The 26,259-nt window shown below is 36.3% G+C and overlaps 1 protein-coding gene and 1 long non-coding RNA gene across 3 annotated transcripts in view; one reads left to right on the forward strand and one right to left on the reverse strand.

Annotated features, from left to right (window-relative positions):
• The window catches only part of LOC5573221 (tudor domain-containing protein 7A), a 38,689-nt gene extending 18,152 nt beyond the window's left edge, over positions 1–20,537 (reverse strand). Inside the window, exons 1-4 of one of the 2 annotated variants that reach the window (XM_001654373.2) lie at positions 20,380–20,534; positions 6,751–6,990; positions 5,619–6,689; positions 5,366–5,557 (exon numbers count right to left, since the gene is read on the reverse strand). In XM_001654373.2, coding sequence (XP_001654423.1) covers positions 5,366–5,557; positions 5,619–6,689; positions 6,751–6,978 — 1,491 coding nt within the window. In that variant the 5' untranslated portion in view covers positions 6,979–6,990; positions 20,380–20,534. Of the gene's footprint in view, positions 1–5,365; positions 5,558–5,618; positions 6,690–6,750; positions 6,991–20,379 lie in introns of both variants that reach the window. The other variant, XM_021848646.1, reaches the window with a different exon arrangement.
• Positions 20,538–20,838: 301 nt separating this feature from the next.
• The window catches only part of LOC5573223, a 28,186-nt gene continuing 22,765 nt past the window's right edge, over positions 20,839–26,259 (forward strand). The window contains exons 1-2 of the long non-coding RNA XR_002501117.1: positions 20,839–21,053; positions 21,184–21,384. This is a non-coding gene — a long non-coding RNA (uncharacterized LOC5573223). The remainder of the gene's footprint in view (positions 21,054–21,183; positions 21,385–26,259) is intronic.

The raw sequence follows: 26,259 nt of genomic DNA on the forward strand, positions 1-26,259 counted from the left end.
ACCGAAAGCATTTTGTAAGTTTCTGTATTTTCATAACATTGTAGAATAATAGTTGAACGATACACAGAAAACCGTTTACGATTTCATCAATAAATAAAAAAGATATAGCATAAACAAAGTGTCCACTTTATAAAATGAACAGTCCTTACACCATCAAAAGCCTTGGAAGCAGCTCTTTATAAACTTCCGCTACATCAATATATACAGAAGGAAGCTGAAAAGAGTGCTCTAAGGCTGAAAAGAACTCATACATTTTTAGAAGGCAATCTTTTCGGGCATCTCAGTATACTGAAAGATTTTCCAATAAATCCATTGGTAGTAATGAACGAAGACTGGATGGAAAATAGGATGAACTTAGATATACCATATAACGTGGTTGAAACAAACCGCCAAGTATGGGAATCAGGGGGTCCGAATATCTCACCAGGATCGATAATTTTCTACACTGATGGCTCAAAAATGAATGATAAAACCGGGGCTGGAATTACTGGACCAGGTATTGATATTTCAATACCAATGGGAAGATGGACCACTGTTTTCCTTGCAGAAATTTATGCCATTCTAGAATGTGCATCTTTGTGTCTGAGAAGGAAATACAGGTATGCACGGATTTGCATATTTTCAGATAGCCAAGCGGCGCTGAAAGCTTTAAAATCAATCACAAGCCAATCAAAACAGGTATGGGAATGCATAACACTGCTAAAGCAATTGTCCGTTAAGAACCAGGTTAATTTATACAGGGTAACAGGCCATTGTGGAATTGAAGGTAATGAAAAAGCGGATTTACTTGCAAGGAGAGGGTCAAGTGTCCAGTTCATAGGACCAGAACCCTTCTGCGGTGTATCCAAATGTTTGATACAAATGGAATTGAAACAATGGGAGGATCAAATGATACAGTCAAACTGGATTGCAACAGAAACCTTAAGGCAATCAAAACTGTTCATAACTCCAAATAAAAACGTTACGGAAAAACAAAAAATCTTTAAGCATACTTATTGGACTTCTCACAGGACATTGTCCGACAAGATATCATTTGAATAAAATCAATCGATGTCAAACTGGTGTCTGTCGGTTTTGTGACTGTGAAATAGAGACCTCACAACATTTGCTCTGTGACTGTCCAGCGTTATATGTACGTAGAAGACAATATTTCAATAAGGGCATTTTAAGCCCTTTTGAAATTTGGTTAGAAAATCCCAATCTGGTTATTGGTTTTATTCTAAGAATCATACCGGATTGGAGTACTTCGCATCATCAGTCAACGGCATTTACCCCAAATGGTAATTCGTCGTCCTGAAAGAATGCAAATTAAATAGGGGTATATCACAATAGATCAAACTCATGGTCGCAGTGGTTTAAATCCCAACACCAAAAAAAAAAAAAGGGTCGGTGTTCCCTTAGTAGACAGTCCCCTATATTCGCACTAGTAGCTTTTTACGACCGTTTTTCTATAAATCGTTGCAAAATATTTTTTGACATGAATGTCAGGAGTTATTTATCTAAGTACCATTGATTCACAGCTCAAGTTTGTTCAAAAAATGATTTTTTGCTTAAAATTCTAGCTCCCTTGCACCTATAGTACACCTACTGTTCCTATAGTAGAGAAACTTTGTTACAATACAATACAATCCATGCAAGATGAGTGAAATATTGAATGGCTTGTATATTGAGCAGCATCGCAATGCCGTAGAACGGAAAAATTCTCACATTTTTTTTGTATGGTATTCAGTTGGAGCTGCCTGACAGCTTAACTTGTCAAGGCTGAACCCTCGGTCTGGCTTTTGCCAAGTTTTCCCTCTACCAGGACCAATACTCAGACGGACTAAGCTATACTCCACTGCACTGTGACGTCACCCATCAATTTTGACAGGTACTGGTCCTGTTGTTTGGACTTAGTACTTTTTTCGAATCTTTCCTAATTTCGTGAAAGTTTGCTGCGAGTAGAGGTCAAATCCACTGCAGATACCCACGGATCGTATTATTCTATCTTCCTACCATGGAAAATCGTCACCATCAGCATGCTGGTGATAGAAATGCGAAGATGAAAAAAATATGGAAAAAACGACTAAGTCCGAAACGTAAACAACAGGACCAGCAGCTGTCAAATAAGTGAGGTTAGGCTCGTCATATGCAGCGCTCTATGGTGCCCACAAGAACACTGTTTTTTATTAGTATTGTGACGTGATAGTTTTTGAAAAATACCCATATTCCCTTGCTTCTGAGAAAAGGAAGCATTGTGAAAATCAGCAGCTCCATCAGAATTTGTTTGAAATAGTAGTGTAGTAGTGTCATTAATCATACTGTCTAGTCAAAATGGTTTTGAATAATTTGTCATTTAAGTGCTATTCTGATTACTCCTGTCTTTTACGTAAGATTAGAGGCTTAAATGTCAATTGTCGTGAAGTCCTAACAAAATTAGGCTGTTTTGTAGTAGTTCTAGTTCATTTTATTTTTTATTGTATTTATTTAAAAAAAGTATTTATTGGTCATTACGTCCATATATCCTTAAAGAAAAAAGTCACTTTCCTTATCTGTTCAACAATTTCTCGAACCTAGCAAGTGAACCCTAATGATCGATCTTAGCGTCTTACTTTCCATAGTCATTATTATAGTGAATATTTAAGAGTAAAGTTACCTTATGCTTCTATAACAGTCTCCTACAAGATTCACTTTTCGGTGGCAAATGCAATGCTTCACAACGCCTACTTTCTACTTGTAAATTTTGCGAAAATGAAGCTGGAATTAGATTATTTATACCGTTGTTACAAAAGAGGTATTTCTTTTTATGGCAATGTAAAAACCATATTAAATAAGATTGTCGCCACTTATTTCTACTCAGTGAATCTACTAGTCATTTTCCTCAGAGTTATATTCCCTACATCGAATATAATAACGATGTATCTAGCTAGCTAATAGTAAGAGTGGCTACGGATCATTCTGGTTAGCAAAAGGCAAACTGAACGTCACCAATAGTATTAATGTCCACTTCGAATAGATTAATTATTTGAAATGGGCATCAATTCTATCAATGACGCAGAATGTCCGTTGGATCACATCCGAGATATTATTGCGTCTACGCCATATAAATTATGACGCGGCTTTAAGCAAAAAAATGCCAAAATGTGATACCACCACTACAGGTTACGCCTTTGGTTTCCATCATATGGGCTAATGGATTATGCCCTCCCATCGCGGCAAGGTCGCATAACCAAGGGGAGGGGGAAAAATTCTCACATTTTTAAACATTTAGTATCGAACTCCATCCATGGAATCCACCAAAGGGAAAATTTGATGTATTATCACTTGAATAAATTAATCGTTTTTTTTTTTAATTTTCCTTCGTATGAAACATAATGTTTTGTTACAATTTATTTTATTTTGTTATTATTCGGTCACTATTCGGCCTATTCGGCCGAATAACAGATTTCATTATTCGGCAGACCGAATATTCGGCAAAATCAAAATAATCGAGATATTCGGCCCGAATATTCGGTACATCTCTACTCAAGACCTCTTGGGCCCTTTTCAAATGTTTGTTCAGAAATCTTCAATTTAAAATAATGCTTTATGTTGTTTTTTCAAAAATAAATCTGATTTAAAACGCTGTCAGTATATTCAAGAAATTTTCTTTTTTATTTAGATAAAAACCATTTCTGTTTCAACGCAATTTCTGGACAAACATTTCAAAAGGGCGTATCAACATTGGTAATCATTGGCTTTGCAAGACGCTGTTGAGCCCAATTCAGCTCGATCACGTTCACCAATACCGCTATCAAGAAGAGCTAACACCAATCTTTCTGATAGTTGTGTTATTTTGCGTGGGCGCAACAACAACGTTTATGAAAAAAGGCTCAAGACTTCTTGGGCACTTTTAATGGGTTTGTCCAGATTTGTTTGATTACAACAAAATACAAGGCGCTTGTCAAAAACAATAAAAGTAATTAATTCATTAATTAAGCTGTTAATTCTTGTGTGTAGTTTCAAAACAATTCCAGCATACATTTATTTTAGACGTCATGTGTGTAAGTAACTTTACATTTATGGCGAAACTGCTCAAAATAGCGCTTTTGAAATCTTGTGCAGGAAAGCAAGACGGCCATTGTGATTCCGAGATGCTTGCATCCTCAATCTGTCCAAGTTGAGGGCCTCGGTATCTCATCCTCAGGTAGTACAATAGGGCTGATGTTTTCAAGACGATCTACAAATAACCTTTTCTTCGGCAGTCTCTCCAATAAGAACTGCGGGTTACTCTGTTGTACTATTATCTGCAACTCGAGATCTACCGCGTTTTGAGCCGTATTTAGCTATTTTATTTCGGGCGAATCTGTTTGTTTAGTCCTAAAAATACATAAGAGAGAAGCTAACAGAACTAAGAATCTTGTGAATGTATTCATTGGAGTGTTTTGATTGAAGAATGCTGTGAATTCACCGTTCCAATTTCGGTTGTCGATAATGGACGAATGGTGCCGAAACCGAAATAAAACATTTTTAAAACAACCCTGGAAGTTGTGCCATATTGCTACCAATTAGCCAAAATGGGATATTATTTTTCAGTTACGAAAAATTGCGACAACCCTAATGATAACCTGTCTAATCCATCTTGATATTTCTTAAAATACCTAAAATCAATGTTAAAGATTTCTTGACAACTTGTATCAACTTGTCCATGGTTTAGGACAGATACCTGATACAAGTTGTCAAGAAATGTATTCCAAGGTTATCTTGATTGTAGAAATGTATCAGTATAGAACTTATTTCAAGACTAGTTTACCATGGTAAGCGTGTCATAAGTATTACATAACAGGATAACACCATTGGTAATTCGTTTTCAAATTTAAACATCATAACGATAACTCATATGTTGTTCTTAGTTTTCAATAGCGGAAAACGACATCACAAAATCAAAAGAGGTTTTTAATTTTGCTTTCATTTCTTGCTTGTGTTGTTTGTTTTTCAAATTCTTCAAATCAACTGACTACCTACGTTTTTTTAATTAAATTAAAACATATCTCAAATTATTACTTTTACACAGTTGCCATGAAAAACTGTACGAAAATGTTCCTCTCTCTTTTACTCTTACATAAAATTGGTAAACAACAAGGCCAGTAAAAATCAAAATCCCATATAAAATCAAAACAGTGCAATGCCCCATAGCCATCTGTAGCTACTAATTGGGGGTTGGGACACTGGATTTTAGCTCAGCAAACAAGTGTTATAGAAAAACTAAAAATAAATGATAATAATGGAAAAGTTTTTACATATCTCAGATACGGAAATAGGTAAATAAATAATAATGAAAGATAGGGAACTAAAGCTTAATAATACTAATGATAAACAAATTGTACATATTGAAATACATAAATACCATCACGCGACACTGTATGCGCTTGTTCCTCAGTTTGTAGTACGTGTAAATTGGACGATCAAGATCGTTACACTTGGCATATCTGTACAACAGCTCTATCGGTGTAGCCGTCGGTTGATTCCAAGAAAATGGTTCTTTCGAGCGGGCTGTTTGTGTTGTTGCAACTGGTGTTACTGGGTTGGATGTCGGGGACTACAAAGGCGAAACATGCAAAGACTAAACTTGAAAATATGTTAGATTTGAATGTACCAACCTTGGGTTCAATATCACTCGCATTGTTAGCCGGAGTATGCACAGTGATCACTCTGGCAGCTTTTTCCAAATCTGAGCTGTCAATTTGCTGTTTAATCTTCAGGCGATCTTGTAGCGTTTTCTGCCCTGGAATCGTGGGGAGCGTCACCGGTATTGGCACCCTTACCGAATCGTCGAAATTCGTCGTCATATCACGCAAGGGATACACTTTCTGTACCATTTTTTGGACAGGAGGCGATGTAGGCATCACGTCTTTTGATACTTGTAGTCTGGAATTTACACTCCGGTGGTCTTGTGGTTGCGCAACAAAAGGCGGAGGTAGAACGTGTGGCTGCTTATTGCTCGGGTCGGGTAGCGTCATCTGTTGAATGTCTTTGGCTGTGGCCTTTGTAGGAGAAGATAAGCTTTGATCATTACGATAATCGGATGATCGAGGAGCAAACTGTGACTCTTGACTCTTCAACTCGAATTGTGAAGATTGTCTTTGTGGTGTTTGCGGCGATCGATCGTTGATTATGTGTCGTAGATCATTCGACGTTAGCGTAATTTGAGATGTCTTGGCAGAATCTGGACTCGATTTATTGAAATTCTTGAAAGTCGAGTTGTTATTGTTAGTTTCGATGCGAATCTGTCGTTGGTTGTTCGTAGTTTGTGGGACATTGTTTCCGAAAGGTTTGGAGTTTGGTGCTGACGTTGTTGCAACTTTGATTGTCATTGGAGGTTTAGGTTGGTTTCCATTGGTGTTTTGAATATTGTAACGATTGTTGTTCGTCCATCCACCACCAGTGGGGGGAGTATTCTGGAAAAATGGCTTGAGAGGATTGTTCGTGTATCGCTGATAGTTATTCTGTGATAACGGGGGATATTTCCTCTGACCGAATTGAGTTGCTTTGTTCGGCATCTGAGAGTACATTTTGTTGTACGCACTGGGATTCCAATTATTGCCTCCTGTTCGTTTCTGAGGTTGTCGCATCGTAGAAAACCCTGACTTTCTGGTCTTTGTGGTTTTCTGAGCCGCGACCATTTTCAGAATATGTGCTGATTCTTTACTGGGTTTGACAAAAATCACAGTCTGGAAACAAAATGTTATATCAGAACGCATATTAGGGTACACTACATTCTAAGCAACTTACCTCACCCATCCTGCTCTGAACGACAAATTCTCCGGTGGATTTTAGGAACTCATCTGCATTGGGATATCCGAACTTTTTGTACATCAGAGGCCCGCCTTCCAATTCTCGATAGTCTGCCAAAATGCCGTGCACAGTAGATGGACCCTTTTTGGACAAAACTAGGGCCCGCAACACTGAAATAGCATTTTCAGCTTCTTCTGAATGTTCTTTCTTGGGAATGTTTGCCATTATTATCCGCAGCTAAAGGTAAAAGAAAGAAAAAATCGCACGATAAGTCAGAGCACGGCGTGTATATGGGAAAGGTTTATCACAAAAAAAATTGGCATCGCTAAATCTTTCACCATTCGAAAATATAGGTTTTTAGCTTTCATTTGACGTGTTCCCCAAAAAAATCCACCGAGGGATCCCGAACATTTTTTTTTATTTAAATTTTTTGTTCTTTAGAGTACATTATTTTTAAATGTAATCATTGCAAAAGACAGCTTCGTTGGATAAAAGTTTTATTTCCATATAAAAGTTCATAAAATAAATATATATACATATCTATTGAGTTTCATTTTGTAAAAAACAAAACTGTCCTATGTGATTTTGAGGATTTATTGAGCTATAGGACACTTATTCGATTAGATATGTTGCAGGTTCAACTGTTCACTTATTCATACTGTGGAAGTATATCTAACCGAGCACTGTTTCTTTTCATGGTTAGAATACATTAAATTTATTCTTTTTGTGTCTGGCATTACACCTCTGCTGGGACATAGCCTGCTTCCCAGCTTAGAGTTCGTAAAGTACTTTGTTATTGATTGAGAATTTTCTTTGCCAATCAACCGTTAGAGATTAAAAGTAGAATTAATCATCATTACAACGGCCTACGAAAGTAAATGGAATATGCTTAAACGCCCTGTTACCCAAGCCTTAGCAAAAAGCTTAAAAATCCTCATTAAGAATATTATCCAGGCACCCGGAGTAAGTGACACTACACAGACTTTTTTAATAGTATTGAAGTTATTTTGATGTTTTTAGCTTGGAATTTCAAAATTCAATAAGAATATAGTGGAAGATATTTCCTGTTTAATCAAATCATAAAATGATTCCACCGTGAAAGTGGTTTTCTGACAAGCAGAACAACAATAATACAATTTTCACAATTACTGCAGTAATTAAAACACGTAAGTAGCTTACAAACAAGAAAGTTTTACCATTTTATACTCCTTTTACATTGATATCATATTCATATAATATATGTATTCAACGTGAAATATGGTTAATTATGTGATTATTGGCAACGGTAAGTATTATGAGGAAGAATAAAAAGTAAAATTTCATGTGCCCACTTGCCCCGTAGAGTTGAGTAACTGCAATTTACAGTAGATTTTTATGACTTTATTCTAAGGGTTTCAATATCTCGAAAAGATACCTTCCCATTCGTGTGGACATCAGCGAATACAGGGTGCAACTTTTGCAATTTTTTGGGCTATTTCATGAAAGCAACATCAATCAAGTGGCTGCATTTATTGGTCGTAGCTAAATGAGCTCCATACAGCATGCATTTAACATTACCTTTTGGAGCTTTTTGGGGGGTTTTGCGATGATAGCGACTCAAGAGTCTGCCTTGAGCTCTGCCTCTGTTTTTACAGTAGCTCCATAAACTTAAGTCAGGAGGAGTCAAATTAGGATCTCCAAATTCAAATCATGTGTCCCTTTTTTATGTCAGATGTCCATGGAATTTCCGTTGCAGAGACATAATGAACAAACTTCCAAAGATATCGAATTTATCGACTGTTTCGTACTGTTTTTAAAAAAAATTGACTCAATGATTCCTTTGGTCTGGTCCAAACTGTTAGTACTTACTAGGTCGTGGAATGGCGTTTCTTGAATCTTGAATAGATTTTCTGTTCCTCAAATGTGGCATTTTTGCTTATTTATGAAGCCAGATTGTGCCTGTTTACCACGATATTTTCAAGGATATAACAGTTGACAACAACTGCAAGACTATTTTCAATTCAAGGAGTCACTATTTTGGCATGTTGTTTTTTTATATCATATTATTTGTGGAAAATATGACAATATTAACCCAGCAGCAAGTGATATTGATTTGTAAAAATGGTTCAAAAGAGCTCTATTTCGTATCAATCGTTTGGCAGCGTCCATTTATTACGTAACGCTAAAATCGGAGATTTTTGACCACCTCACCCCATCCCCCTCCGTAACGTTTTTTGTATGGAAAAATAAAACGCTATTCCCCCCTCCCCCTAGAGCGTTACGTAGTTTGTGGAATTTTCAGGATGGTTGATTAGATCTCATCGGTCGAGTATATTTTTCTTACACACAATATAAAAAAACAATCATGATAGGCGAATCAAATATTCGGTTAATGAGTAACCAAAGAACTCTTATTTGAGAACCTGTCTTTGTCTCAATAGGGGTGTAATTCCAGAAAGAAGGAAAAGAAAATTAATCTTTTCTAAATATGAACAGAAACAGTTATACACTAGAATCAAATACACACTTAAATCCGAATGCCGATCTCAGCTGTGCAAATCTCGGTAAAAGGTCGTTTTATGACATCTTAGTAAAAGTGACGTTTGGTAACGGCACCCAAAGGTGCTGTTTTAAGTAAACTTGATGTTAGGCTGACATATCAGTTAAAATTAATTTGCTTACCGCTCAGCTGTGCGGATCTTGGTAAAAGAATGAAAATTAGTTGAACTCAACTGAGTGTGTCCTCCATTGTACGAGTAAGTGTCGTATCCCCAAGATCACATAGGACAGTTCTGTCTATTACAATTTGTAATCTTATATATCTATGTTATATCAACTTTCATTTGAAATTTGGGCTACCATCGAGCTTGAGAGAAAAAAAAACTGTCTTTTAATATGTTTATATTTGAAAATATTGTACTTCAAGGAACAAAAATTTAAAATAAAAAAAAAAATGTTCGGGATCCCTCGGTGGATTTTTTTGGGGAACCCGTCAAATAAAGGCTAAAAACCTATATTTTCGATTGCTGAAAGATTTAGCGATGCCTATTTTTTTGTGATAATATTGTTCTACCAGACACGCCGTGAGAGTGATTTCACCTTATATCACAGTGAGGGAAAAGCCAATGCATTCATATTATCAAAAATGTCTGGAAACTCCCCAGTCAACCAATACTTTGATGTTTCATTGCGAAATGAACTCCTGGCAAAAATTTCACTCAATTTAGAGTAAATTTAGGTGTGCTTCAAATCAATTCTCGCATAACTTCTGATCTCGCCCTAAAAGCCATTGGTAACCATGTGTGTAGCTCGTTGTTACTGAGCATCTGAATGGATTTTCATGTTATTTAATAACGCTATGGGGAAGAAAGGATCAATATCTACCTACCCGTGATGTTGGTTTGGATGCTTATTCCTTCATTTGCTCAGAAACAACGAGCTACGCTCGTGGTTACCAATGGCTTTTAGGGCGTTATCTCAGAGTATGCGAGAATTATGTGTTTTTGGGCTTTTTTTTTCAAGATTTTAAAAAATCATAACTACTGAACGAAGCATTAAAATTTATCGGAAATACCTCTATATAGTAGTTTATCCAATTCTACGAACTTTTGCCAAACAAGATTTTAAGATTGGAGTAAGTTTTAACATAGTTTAGTTGAGGTTTGTATCTCGAGGTTCTTGAAAATCTCTTTTTTCGGGAAGTGTTTTGACTGAAAAGCATGCCCGCATGAAAATTTAGGAATTTTAATTTCCAGACATGATGACTATGTATATCTTACAGTCAATCCCGTTCAAAGTTACCATTTATCTTACGAAAATAAATTGTAAAAATAAATAATTATGAAGCGCATTTGTAAATCCACTGTGGGTGAGCCAAGAGCACCACCGTGAGCTTCAAAGAATACAAAAAATGAACACGTTAGCACCGCCTTTTCACAGGCGATGATGATGATTGTTTTCAAATCGTTCTAAATGATCAGTGAAATGCGATCAAAACAATCATCACTCGGTGCTAACTTGTTCAATTCAAGCATAATTTTTCAAATCGGCGTATCTAACATTTGGATGAATTCGAGAAAAATGCGAGGCAATATATTGTAAAGCATTTTAAATCCTATTTAAAATGTTTTGCATTTTTTCTATTGCTGTGTCTTCTACAAGTTGAAAAAAATGAACACCCTTTCTAACCACTATTAAATTCCGGTTAGTTTTCAATTAGATTGAAAAACTGGTGAAAATATCGAATAAACCCTTTTGCTTTGTGCTGCTCACATACACCATGATGATTCGTCGATACCATACCTTGATTGATACATACACCTTGCTTGATGCGTCGGTTTGACAGAAGCTGCACATACACCGGTTTGCAAATTCTGATAAAACCTAATAAAGTTAGTAAATTTGGCAGTTTCTACGTTCAACTACAACGCTATTCCCCCCTCCCCCTAGAGCGTTACGTAGTTTGTGGAATTTTCAGGATGGTTGATTAGATCTCATCGGTCGAGTATATTTTTCTTACACACAATATAAAAAAACAATCATGATAGGCGAATCAAATATTCAGTTAATGAGTAACCAAAGAACTCTTATTTGAGAACCTGGCTTTGTCTCAATAGGGGTGTAATTCCAGAAAGAAGGAAAAGAAAATTAGTCTTTTCTAAATATGAACAGAAACAGTTATACACTAGAATCAAATACACACTTAAATCCGAATGCCGATCTCAGCTGTGCAAATCTCGGTAAAAGGTCGTTTTATGACATCTTAGTAAAAGTGACGTTTGGTAACGGCACCCAAAGGTGCTGTTTTAAGTAAACTTGATGTTAGGCTGACATATCAGTTAAAATCAATTTGCTTACCGCTCAGCTGTGCGGATCTTGGTAAAAGAATGAAAATTAGTTGAACTCAACTGAGTGTGTCCTCCATTGTACGAGTAAGTGTCGTATCCCCAAGATCACATAGGACAGTTCTGTCTATTACAATTTGTAATCTTATATATCTATGTTATATCAACTTTCATTTGAAATTTGGGCTACCATCGAGCTTGAGAGAAAAAAAACTGTCTTTTACTATGATTATATTTGAAAATATTGTACTTCAAGGAACAAAAATTTAAAATAAAAAAAAAAAATGTTCGGGATCCCTCGGTGGATTTTTTTGGGGAACCCGTCAAATAAAGGCTAAAAACCTATATTTTCGAATGCTGAAAGATTTAGCGATGCCTATTTTTTTGTGATAATATTGTTCTACCAGACACGCCGTGAGAGTGATTTCACCTTATATCACAGTGAGGGAAAAGCCAATGCATTCATATTATCAAAAATGTCTGGAAACTCCCCAGTCAACCAATACTTTGATGTTTCATTGCGAAATGAACTCCTGGCAAAAATTTCACTCAATTTAGAGTAAATTTAGGTGTGCTTCAAATCAATTCTCGCATAACTTCTGATCTCGCCCTAAAAGCCATTGGTAACCATGTGTGTAGCTCGTTGTTACTGAGCATCTGAATGGATTTTCATGTTATTTAATAACGCTATGGGGAAGAAAGGATCAATATCTACCTGCCCGTGATGTTGGTTTGGATGCTTATTCCTTTATTTGCTCAGAAACAACGAGCTACGCTCGTGGTTACCAATGGCTTTTAGGGCGTTATCTCAGAGTATGCGAGAATTATGTGTTTTTGGGCTTTTTTTTTCAAGATTTTAAAAAATCATAACTACTGAACGAAGCATTAAAATTTATCGGAAATACCTCTATATAGTAGTTTATCCAATTCTACGAACTTTTGCCAAACAAGATTTTAAGATTGGAGTAAGTTTTAACATAGTTTAGTTGAGGTTTGTATCTCGAGGTTCTTGAAAATCTCTTTTTTCGGGAAGTGTTTTGACTGAAAAGCATGCCCGCATGAAAATTTAGGAATTTTAATTTCCAGACATGATGACTATGTACACCCGATTCTGTTTTTGCACGGGGGATGCGTACCGTGCAAAAAAAGTTTTCAGTTCAAAATTTCAAAAACCGTGCAAAAAAAGTAACACGATTTCTCGACGTTTCATGCAAAAATAAGGTTTTGGTGGAAAAAAATGTATGGAAACTTTTTTTGCACGGCCGTGTAAAAAAAATCCGTGCAAAAACAGAATCGGGTGTATATCTTACAGTCAATCCCGTTCAAAGTTACCATTTATCTTACAAAAATAAATTGTAAAAATAGATAATTATGAAGCGCATTTGTAAATCCACTGTGGGTGAGCCAAGAGCACCACCGTGAGCTTCAAAGAATACAAAAAATGAACACGTTAGCACCGCCTTTTCACAGGCGATGATGATGATTGTTTTCAAATCGTTCTAAATTATCAGTGAAATGCGATCAAAACAATCATCACTCGGTGCTAACTTGTTCAATTCAAGCATAATTTTTCAAATCGGCGTATCTAACATTTGGATGAATTCGAGAAAAATACGATGCAATATATTGTAAAGCATTTTAAATCCTATTTAAAATGTTTTGCATTTTTTCTATTGCTGTGTCTTCTACAAGTTGAAAAAAATGAACACTGTTTCTAACCACTATTAAATTCCGGTTAGTTTTCAATTAGATTGAAAAACTGGTGAAAATATCGAATAAACCCTTTTGCTTTGTGCTGCTCACATACACCATGATGATTCGTCGATACCATAGTGGTTTCTGCGTTCGTGTACATACACGTTACATGTCACCAACACTACTTAAAGATTGCTGGTTGAAAATATAACCAAAGATCAGCTGTTCCCAGCAAAATCAAACGGCAGTATTTTCAACCAGCAAATTTGCGCACGTGTTCGTGACACCGCTCGGCGAGAGCTCAATACCTTGATTGATACATACACCTTGCTTAATGCGTCGGTTTGACAGAAGCTGTACATACACCGGTTTGCAAATTCTGATAAAACCTAATAAAGTTAGTAAATTTGGCAGTTTCTACGTTCAACTACAACGAATATTGGTTTCCGAATGTTTCCAATTTCAACTAGACCAACAGGAATACAGGACGGAGCCGTGAGTAACAAAAGTAGATGGAGAACAGTTCTTGTGAGAAATTCGGTAAGAAATATTGTCTAGAACCGAATACTGATGAAGTTCCACATCAGTTTGCCGACGCGTCAGCTAGCTGCAGCTGTAGAAATCCGAATTTCTCGATTTCCAACATGTTTTTTAGTGATTCGGAAATGGTAAGACGTATCTGCTGATTCAAATTTTATGTTTTGATTCTGCATATAGGTCGCTTTACTATGAGCATATGTACGGCGTATGTACTAGCATGAAAGATGTTGACAGTTAGAGTCGCTTTACAAACGTAGGGTGTTGTATGTAGCCAAATTAAAAACACTGAGTAAACTGCACATAGGGCAGAATTGAAATTTATTTCAAAAAATCGAAAAATGGTTTTAAGAATACTTTTGTAGGCTCAATATGTAGATTATGCGTTTGTCAAGCCCATGCAAAGCAAATCTTGGTTTGTTTATTTTTGCAGATACGTCGGATTGAAGAATTATGCTTGAATTCATTTGTTTTCGGTACATGTGTCATGGATGATTTAACTATCATCAGGTTGGGGTGAGGTGTTTGATCTTTGGGCATTTATTGTAATTTATTGCCTTAAGCAACATGTAAGCTGCTGATGGTCAATGATTCATAAATCTCGCATAATGTGTGATCTCGCCCTGAAAGCCATTGGTTACCGAGTGTGTAGCTTGTTGTTACCGAGAAAACGATTGAATTTACACGTTATTCAACAATGCCACGATGAAAAGAAGATTCTCCTCTATCTTCCATTGGTGATAGTTTTCATTCTGGGCCATTCATTTGCTTAAAAGCAAGTAGCTACACACTCGATTACCAATGGCTTTTAGGGCGAGATCACAGGTTATGCGAGAAATGTATTATGTTTGATTCCCGCTGACTAGGGCCTGAAAAAAATAATGTCATTGGGTGTTTTAGTGTTGAGAATCACTGGACATCCTCCCATTCTCTCTCTCCACTCTGCTCGCTCATCGATAGCAGTTGTATCTGCTTTCGATAGATGCACAAAGATGGACGACGCAATGGATTTCGCGCCGAGTGATCAAGCCTATCGCCTGCATAGAGCATCAACTACTATGGTCTGCATCAGCATCACGCGGATCAGTGACTACACTCGTTGATTCTGGGATCAACGCACCAGAACCAGTACACTCCATTATCATTTCCATTTTCAACGCACCAGCGCGAAGGAAGTCATCCTCAGCCGCACCAAAGTTTTCATCAACACCAAACCAACATAATGGTGATGGAACAATTACAAGATCACTCGCATCCACCTCCAGCAGTGATCACTTTAGGATTCAACGGGGAAATTCATCAATCCGTCATCATGTCCGCAGCTCGTGATACAAACATCACCGGGTCAATCGTCAACAGCCCAGTTTCCTCTCGATCGAGAACAGTACCTCAGCAGTTCCAGCAGATACAAGAAGCCAGAATGAAATCGTACGAATGTTTTCAACAGTTGTTGCAGCTCCAGTACTAGGCATCTATGTAATTACTATTGAGAAATAATGAAGTAGTCGTTTTTAATACAATTATCATTCTTTACCATTTTGCATAGAGCCTCTTTAGAAATAGATACCGCCATTTATACCTTTTGGAGAAAACAGTTTGTCACCATTAAACTCTCAAAAGCGCGCCCCTTAACCAGGTTCGACCACTAAGCTGGTTGAATGATACTGATTTTGACCATGCATCGGTACTCTAGCGTTTCAAATTATTACTTCTACCTATGAGTTTCAAAATCGTTTTTTGTAACTGTGAACAGGTTTCATCGCATTAGACATTTAGATTCCTTGTAACAAGAAGCTTATTTTTGAAGGTAGGAGATCTGCTACCCCACTGATTCGGAATCGTTTACCTCCTATATATCGAAATATAAGCGCTTGAATTCGGAAAGATTTTATCTTTGATTTGATGAATTAAACCCAGCCTCAGTTCCTTCCGACCGTAACTTATAAGTATAAACAAGAACAGAACAAGAGCACAATATGGTAGATCTTACATCTTACCTCGTAACGCACCTCGAAAAGGTGATCTACCCGCGTTACGGGTAATTGTGCCAATAGTAAGGTTTCTGTTCTTGGTACTTACACTCAGAATAATCCAAACGTCATTGTTACGTAAAAACAAACGTGATTTTTTTCCATCGCACTTTTCACGTAGCTCTTACGTAAATCATAGGTAGCCCAAAATGAACGCATGAACTTTGGAAGTTCGTTCATTCCACCGTCGTTAAACGTAAGAGCTACGTGGATTTTCCGGTAGCCTTTACAAAGCGTTTCAATAGGACCTAGATGATTTTGTATTAAATTTAGCTGTAATAAAGACCAATCTTATTTCTAATAGGCTTTGCAAGAAAACTAAATCTCAATTGGAAAATGTAAACAAAATTAAAAGATTGTGATATTTTTATTGTCAATCTGAGCATTTTGAATCCTTTTTCCCCTATTTTGTAAGTTTGGTCTGTCTTGTTGTAGCCTTTGCGTGCTACACTCAAAAAAATCCAAACGTCATTGCTACGTGAAAAATCACGTAGATCATTCCAAATTCATTTTACCTCCACTTCACCTGACTAAGATAATGATCACTAAACCATTCATAACCACCAAATAGTGACTCGGTAATGTTTACTGAGGTTACCTATTGCACATACGTGGAATTCACGTAGGTGCCTAAGTTCATTTTGACATCTTCATAGTGTACGTACATTCGGTGTTGAGCTCAAATCCTAAGATGGCGTCCGCTTGATTTTTGAAGAACTTCAGAAGCTGCTGCTGCTTTTAACACTGTGTAAGATTGATTTCAAGGTAAATATGCTTTGAATACCGAAAAATCCCTGCATTACTTCATATTTTATACCTGATTTATAATCTCTATCAATTATAGCACGCGAAGGCTACAACAAGACAGACCAAACTCACAAAATTGGGAAGCATTGAATCCTGCTTGAAATGACTCAGAATGACAATAAAAATATCACAATCTTTAAGTTTGTTTACATTTTCCAATTGGGAATTAGTTTTCTTCCAAAGCCTATTAGAAATAAGGTTGGTCTTCATTGCAGTTAACGATCAACGCTCCGTCATCGTAATCATCGTCATCATCGTAACTTCAAAAGCAGTTTTTCTGTTCAAAACTAAAAATTATTCGATGAAAATGTGTTCACTGTGTTTCGGTTGGAGAACTGATAACAGTGAACACATTTTCCTGTACATTTACATGGTTCTGGACGAAAAAACTGCTTTTGAAAATTCCGAAATCAATGACGGATCCTGCCCCCTTAAATTTAATGCAAACCATCTAGGTCCTATTGAAACGCTTCGTAAAGGCTACCGGAAAATCCACGTAGCTCTTACGTTTAGCGACGGTGGAATGGACGAATTCCAAAGTTCATGCGTTCATTCTGGGCTACCTATGATTTACGTAAGAGCAGGGTGGCCACCAAATTTCGATTTTGAAATTCCCGCTTTTTTCCCGGTTTTCCCGATATATTTTACATAATTTTCCCGGTTTTTGATCCATTGTTTTCTACGATTTTAATTGGCTTTTTCTATTTATATCAAAAATCGTTTCTATGAAAATCACTGCAACATTTTTTTTAAACCAATTTAAACTGTTTTAGTTGTTTTTTCATAGCATTTGATTGTTCATCGATAGTTTCAGTATTCAGTATTCTGTAAACTATGACATAGTATAATATTCATCTGAATCGATTTGTCTATCTATCATGGAAAAGAGATTGTGCCAATAAAACAGATCCTCCTCTTGACACGACAGTAGTTTAATTTGAATGCTATTTGAACCATATTTACCAACAATATGCCCTTCAAGCCAAACTTCAAATTTTCAAGTTCAAGTATAAGATCTAGAGAACATGACAACCCTTTGCGTCGAAAATTTGATGGATTGGTTGCATTCTGGTAATGATAAAACGATCAAAATTTCAGCTCAGAGCTCTGTTTGGTTCTCTAGACTCTTGAAATTTTGAAGGTCGGCTTTGGTTTATAATCATCTTAAGTGCATCTTAATGCCGACAAAAGCCCCACGTGCCTACGAAAATCATCAAGATGCCCAAGTAGTTCATTACCGTAATTTGAATTATTTCAATTCCTAATCCTTTGATTTTTCTTCATAAAAATAAAGAGTTCTCTAAAGCAAATAGGCTTAAGGTATGGATAAAACAAGGCCACACATGTAGAAGCACTTACTTAGGGCTCACACACAATTTTAATAACACAAAAAACATCATTTTCAACATCCACCCATCCTCTCTTAATGCTTTTTGTATGGATATTCCACACATTTTATATGAGCTATAACAGCTTGATCGTTATTAAAATCGAAAATGAGCCTTTATTCAAAATTTTATCGATTAGATAACTAGTGACATATTAAAAGCTTTTATAAATAAAGACTTGTTCTCAAGATTATTCTGTATTGAAAAGAGTGAAACATTTTTAAGAAATATGGTGTAGCATAGAAGAAATTATATCATTACTGTTTGAAAGATATTTGTTCAAAATTGCGGATGCCTCATTGCAATATCATCAAACATAACACTTTCTATAACTTATTTTGGAGGTTTGTTTGTATATCACAACTTGAAGATGTTCGTTCAAAACGATTTTCCCGGTGATCTTCTCAAATCCCCGGTTTTTCCCGTCTTTTTCCCGGTTGATTCAAATTCCCGTCTTTTTCCCGCACTGAGGCAAAAATACTGAGGTTTTCCATAAATCAAGACTTATGAAGCAACCAAATTATGGTTTCATTGCACGCTTAAACATTTCGAAAATGGGATCATAAGTTTCATAAGTGAGAGCTTTGAGTTCTTTAACAACAATTACTTCAAATAATTATCATAGCAATCGCTAGAAGAACTGCTCCGCTTTCGATGTTGACTAAAAGTTAATCGTAAGTAGATCACATGTCATCAAAACATGTCAATTTTTGAACACGCCTGGAATAAAAGGCGTACAATATTACTGATTGATAATTCGAATTAGATCATTCATATTATCATTGCGTTTATTACCGAATTTCATTGATTGACTTATGAAATTTATTATTGTAATTCTTCACTAAAATCATAAGTAAAACTTAAAACTTTCAACAATAATCGTTGTGGCGCCAAATCATAATTATTCCTTAAGAAATTATTAAGTTTTTTTACCTCAGTGCGCTTTTCCCGTCTTTCCCGGTTCGGTGGCCACCCTGGTAAGAGCTACGTGAAAAGTGCGATGGAAAAAAATCACGTGTGTTTTCACGTAACAATGACGTTTGGATTATTTTGAGTGTACCACTCTTGCTTTGAAAATTGTGACCTCTAATTTCGAGTTGTAACAAGTTCCCTGACCTGGTTCCATCCCGTACTAATTTTGGTACTGAAAAAATCCATTTATTTGTTAACAATACGAAAATTTATTAAGGCTCCGTAAAGCGTAAAACGCAATTGAGCCTCAAATAAACGGCGAATTTGTGAAAATTTCAATTTATTCGCAAAGTAAGACTGTCAACTGTTGGGTGTGTCGATAAAAATGTTTATTTTAACTTGTTTAGTATTGTTTTTATGTAAAAGTGTGGAACAACATTTTGATTCAAATGCCGTTCATTCTGTCTCAAATTCCGAACATCTTGATTCAAATTCCGAACAGCACGAATAAAACATATTCAAAAGAATAATTTCGCAAATAAATTTCTCTGAGCTAGTTTTACGGACCTCAAACTAGGGAGTCATGATGACTCCCGAAGTCTAAAATAGATTGGAGTTTGTATAAATTGTATTACAATTGACCGCCATTTTATGTCAGTTTGATGACATATTTCAGGCGAAACATTTCAACCAAATTGTCATACAAAAACCGAGTATTCGGAATATGAGTCTGTTCGGAATTTGAGACAAAACGGTATGCCTGTGAGATGCACTTAAAGTCACTGTTGGCCTCAAGTGTTCGGAATATGAGTCAAAACGGTACTCGCAACATTCAATGCTTATTTTGTTTTTCCTTTTTTTACCATACGATATGTCGATACTTTTTTGTATCTTTGTATTTGTTTTTTTTTTCACGTAAACCTGCTAGTACTAGGGGAAAAGCACTAATTTTCGACCTGTAAGAATTTTGTGCCAATTTTCGGATTTCCATACAATGTAGGCCAAAATCGTATGGATGGGTCGAAAATTGGTGCTTTTCCCCTACTATATTTCATGTCAAGGAAAATTCGAAGGTTCCATAATATTTTCTGTTCTTTCATAAACTTTCCCCTCATTGCATTTTTTGGCGTGGTTAAATCGAAACACCACTGTATTAAAAATCTTAATTTAGCTCACAAAAACTCCAGTTTGAGCACCACTGATTTAGAACTAAACAAAAGAAAAATAAAACACCGAACGGGATCCGCTCGACTTCTCGTCCCGTTCACGCATCGGTTTGGTGAGAGTAGCCATTATCGTGGAGGCTTACATCCAACCTCTCTTCCAACACTTTCACGCTCACTTTTTGATCTTCTTCTTGCGCAAGTGAAAACTTTATTTGACCTTGCCATTTTGGCAAACCCCTACTTTTCAAAACAACTATCCAGTACTTACATGTCGTCAATTTATCACGGGAACGCTCGCCACTACGTTATACTGCTAGAATTTAACACGTCCGAAAATAAGAATCCTCGATCAACCTAAATACTTTTCACCAGAAAATTACACACGTTGCACCGTCAGCACAAAACGAAAGCCAGAAACTGAATGATGACAAAAGCAGTGAAAATCCAGATACGATGCAATGCACTCTCCTCTGGCGAATGATGATGAGCAGTGGTGCCATTCATACAGGTTTATCCGAGCCAAACAAAAACTGTCTTCACCAAATATCGAAAGGGCGCATCGAATTTTGCTTGTTAGTTTTGTGGAGGACATAATAAATAATGTATTTAAATTATTTTAAAATTCAAATTAATAATGCATTTAAAGACAAAAACGCAAAACGAACAAAATAAATGCTTGTCTCGTTGTCGAAAGATAATCTTCCATGTACTACTCTAATTAGTAACTTATCAACGTGTCATCCAGTGCAAGGTGTCAGACAGTGCTGCAGCAGAGTGAAAACATCTGCTCGCGAGTCGTCTTTACTTTTTTCGTAGTTAAAGCTAGGCTCCGATAATTAAATCTAATAAAAAAGAATGCGTATTCCCTTCACAGCACTTTGAAATTGATGAAAATTATGTATTGAATGGTAGTGTTCGTTATCCAATAATTCATTACTGCAGGTAATTTATTTTCTATTCAACGCAAATTCTACGTCGCAGTGACGTTTTTGTGATGGATTTTCACAAGATATGATTTATGATTACAATTAGGTATTACAAGATATAATCGATAAAACTAATCAATTTTTAGGCACGAACTATGAATACTTCATCCAATAATGCTGCAGCTGCCGGTGGAGGAGAAAATGTATCTCCAGGAGGACAACAGAAATCAATTAAAACAAACGTTTGCCTAATTTGTGGCATATATACAAACCTTTCATTGAATATTTTTGAGCCCCGGAGTGGTCCTGACATACGTGAAGTAATTTACCAGAAATACAACTTTAAGGTAAGTTTCACACCTAATGACATATTTGCAGTCAGGGTTTAGTTTTTACGCGGCAATTTTATTACAAGCAGCATATTGAGCAGTAGAGCATTATTGAGTAATTGGTCCCAAATTGCAGTTATCACTGAGAAAAATCTACACGTCAAGTTCGTGTGTTTTACACTGAGAAAAATCTACACGTCAAGTTCGTGTGTTTTACTTATAGATTTGCGCAGTGAGGAAAACCACATGATTTGAGTGTGGTAGCCATATGGATTTCGTCATTGACTTAACGGTATAATAACATGTGTATCAACATCAGGTTGTCATGTGAAACAAACATGAATTTCCAAATATTAAATCATGCAAACCAACTGATTAGCTTATTAAATTCGAAATGTAGTAGCTTTAGATAGTCATGTGTGATAAAACATGAATATCATGAGACTGAAAGAAGAAATTTGATAGAGAACTCTTGCTCCCCAAAATATAGGTTCAAGGCTCCTCTGCTCGTCGCAAGCTCACTTGAGTGTTCTTTTTTCCAAACAAGTGAGTCAGCAACCAGCGGGGCGCCGCAAATCCATAATTTGGGAAGCCCGGGATTAGCATATTTCATTTCATTTGAAGCTGAAAGCTAGAAAAATCTGTTAGAGGAATCCGATATTTTTTAACACCATACGTTATATCCAATGCTGGAAGTAATGCATGTTATTTATAGAAAATTAGAATGAACTCCTCATCTTCACTCGGACATCTTCAATAATAGAGAGAAAAACGAATCCGCAAATTTTCCTCTAACACTTTCAGCTTCCGAATTTGCTTCTTTTCTTTCGACTGATGACTGTCGTTCGGCACGAGGTCCGACCGCAATTTGGTTCGCTATGGTTTGATCACAGACAATTTAGAAATTTTGAACACGGAAATCGACAGCAAGCTAATCGATTTCAAATCGACCAACTTGAACATGATGATCATGACACAAGATAATCATAAGTTAAACCACTGAATCCGTGTTGGGTGATGATCTATGCACCCATAGGTTAACGCATATGAATTTGAAATGGAAAGCTTCAGGAACTGATGTGGAAAACTATGGAATTCATGTTGTCGGTAGATGAATCAGTCCATGCAGCAAAACTAAAGAATTGAATGTGTAACGCACACGAAGTTTGTAAGAAAATCACAACAAATCTATATACAGGGTGTCTACTACCTGAAAAAACCTGGAAAACCTGGAATTCTCAGGGAAATTAATTCAACCTGGAAAAAACCTGGAATTCTCAGGGAATTTCGATCACAATCAGGGAAATTATTTTGAGGCAGTAATTCTATCATGAAATACATATGTTCACGACAACGATTTTTGCGTCAAATCCAGAGCAACCATTATTTGCAAGAAAATTCTCTTCAATCGAAAAAAAATTCGGCTGCGCCGCTATCAAAACATTGTTTGAGCTGTTCAGTGAGACTCCTTTCGAATATGAAATTTTATCGCCTTACCAAAACATGATTGACGTTTTAATATCTCTATATTTAATCAGTAAGAGATTTACATAGGACCGGTAACAGGTTTGAGAATTGGTCTTTATTTTTATGCAAGTCTCTAAAAAGTATCTGTTTTTGATGAAAGGTCTCTGAAGTCTCTATTTTAACCAAAATGGTCTCTGAAGTCTTTTTTTCTTTATCTTGCTTGCAGATAATTATGATGTTTAATTTATTTTCATATTTCTTCCCTTCTTCACCACAGGCATCATCCTAGTGGTTTCTCCGGGGATTTCATTTAAAATACTGCCAAGAACTAATACAGGGTTCTCTCCATAAATTCTTCAAGAAATCCCTATACCAATTCTTTCAATATTTTTTTCAAATGATGCTTAAAAGAAATTCTCCAGAATTTGATTTAGGAGATCCTCGAGCACTTCAATGTTACTACCTCCAGTAATTTTCTCAGGGATTACCTTGAACAATTTTCCAAATACTATCTTAAGATTTCCTCCAGGCATTTTCACTGACTTTTCAACCGAATTCTTCAGTACTCCTTCAGTCGATACTCTTCCAATGATTTCCACAGATTTTGTTTTCCAAGAAAACCCGTAAAAGTTCAATCTTGAGTTTCTGGTAAAATTAGTACAAGATTTTTTTTACGAAACCTGACAAGTTCATCTACCGTTTTCCAATGAATTGCTACGAAAATTCATTAAGGGGTTATTCGAGTGAATCTATTAGGAACATTTCTAATAATTCCTTGAATTTTACCTGTGTGTACCTTAGGATGACTGGAGTTTTTTCAAAACATTTTTCAATGAATTACTCATAAAAATACCCACGGAATATTCAATATTCATTTAAGGTTCCACACCAGTATTTTTTTTTTTTTTTTTTTTCAAGAAATCCTTCGATCATTCCTACACATTTTTTTACGGATTTCGTCCTATGTTTTTCCAGTTCCTTCACAAAATGCTGCGGGATGTTATTCAGAGATTCAATGGATATTTTTATCTTTTTTACTATTAACTTAGGAATAATCTAGAAAATCTTGTAAAATTTCCTCAAGAACGAGTTTATTTTTAGAAATCTTTATTCATCAAGGGTGACTTAAGAACATACTCAAGTTTTACCCTAAGATTTGCTTTAGGAAAATGCCACGAATTTTTTTCAACATATTCTCAGTTTCCTGGAAAATTTCATTCACATTTCCTTGGAGAAATACTCCTGGATGAATGCTAGCATTTTTTTAAACTTTCTTGGGAAATCTCTTAGAATAATTGGATGATTTCACACAATAATCTTAGGAATAAGGGATCATGCACAAATTACGTCACGCTCAGAGGGGTGGAGGGGGTCAAGCCAAGCGTGACAAGCCTTACATAAAATTCGGATCACTCATACAAAAAAAGCCACAAAGGTTGGGTATAAAAACAGTTGAAATTTAGCGTGACATAATTTGTGTACTATCCCTAATCTCTGGAGTAATTCCTGAAGGTATCCTTAGAGAAATTTCTAATTAAAATCTTAAAGAATTTCAGAAGGATAATTTTGTAGAAAATCCTGTGAAATTCTTGGAGTCATCTGGAGTATTCCAACATGGTACAAATGAGAGTCTTGGAGAATGTTCTAGAAAAACCGATGAAGGAATCGCCGGTTAAAATCCTGGAGGACTAAGGGTTTCCTTGAAAAATATCAGAAATAACATATGATAGAATTTCTGTTGAAATCCCTTAGGTATTGTTAGTGGTTATTTTTTTAAATCCATATTTTATTTTCCAAAACATTTATTTTCTTAGAAATTCGTGGGAAAATTCTTGGAGAGATTTTATGGGAAATAATTACAAAACGAAGTTCTAAAGAAAAGAGAAAATCTCTCAAATAAAGTTATTTATCCATTCATCTAACCTGAATACATTATTTGTCGTAATGTCACAAGAAATTTCCAGAACAAGTTTTAGAAATATTCTCTGATTCTCTGGGCGTATCAAACTATTTTCTCCTGGTTACTGTACGGATTCATTTTGTTTTTTGATTACCGTTTGCTCTTTTCGGTCTCTTTCTGGTTCCTGGTTAGTTCGTTTTTTCTTCTTATTTTCAACACACCCAGCCGTTACCAGAACTGCTTCATGCACCATTTTTAATTTTGTGTTCGCGTAGTAACCTCACTATCGGTATCGGTCATTTCTGTATACGCTCAGATATTAATTTCAAATTATATCTTTATCGTTTAGCAAAACGAATCCTTTCCCATATACAAACTCCCTGTGTTTTCTTGTGGAAGTGCAGAGGACTCCTTGGCTTCCATAAAGCAAGTAACTCTTCAACATTTCCCTCCCATCCCAAAAATGACCTGCGTTCGGACGCAGCCGGCGCCGGTATTGTTTGTTATAATAATGAGCACCAGCACTTACACATTGAGGATGCTTACTGATCTTGAGTAGCGTCTGTTGGTTGCTTGTGTAAGTACAGCTGTTCTTGCAATAACGGAGTAGCATTCTGCGGGTGGTCAATCATGCTCATGCTCAATCGATGGAGCCCTTGAGCCAGCATAGGAAAGGGAAGGTTAATTTAGAACTCTTGAACATTTTCGAATGAAACGTAACAAGCATACTGATACACTTGAAAGTTCCGTTAAGTTTATGATGATGAAAAGAGCTTACAAACGAAATCAAAGACGCCATCATTGGCAAATAAAATTCATTACATTAAAACATAATCTTTGGTAATGTTAGCACCTTCATATTGGAATAGCTTCAGCATGCGTTTAAAAATGTCTAGAAGTGTATAAATTACTATTAAATCAAAAACACTTTTAAATTTGTAATTATTTTGTTTAAGCCATATACAATTAGGTATTTCTTGAACCTGGAATCATTTTGTGAAACCTGGAAAAACCTGGAAATATCAGGGAATTTCATTTAGGTGAACGAGTAGACACCCTGATATAGAAGTTCATGAATCGATCCATAATTTTGAACTCACGGATCAAACGTGACGTGTGGATTTCTTTCAGTGAAGTAAGCAGTAAGGGTGGGCGGGGCTTAAACTTCCACTCGGTTGGTTGGCCGTAAACCACGATTCATAATTAAAAACAAGTATTTATCGAGCAACGGACTCATGTTCCGTAACCGGTCGTTTGAGAACGCCGCGACCCATTGGAAGCCCACACAATAGAAACCTCAGCCAGCGCAGTTGCTGGCTAGTGTAGTGTGCTATTCCTATACCTAAAAAACAATGCGCTCTCGGGCTAGGCATTGGATATATATAGAAAGCGTTGTGTTTGGATGGGCATCTAATGCTTGCGAAAAAGCACCACGTGATTATTGAGCTGAATCTAATTCAGGTTAACTTCTGCGTTCATGAGTCCTCTCATGGCGTAGGGGTAACGCGCCCTAACTATAGATCAGG

This window comes from Aedes aegypti, chromosome 3 (assembly GCF_002204515.2).
Source record: "Aedes aegypti strain LVP_AGWG chromosome 3, AaegL5.0 Primary Assembly, whole genome shotgun sequence".
NCBI classification, from domain to species: Eukaryota; Metazoa; Arthropoda; class Insecta; order Diptera; family Culicidae; genus Aedes; species Aedes aegypti.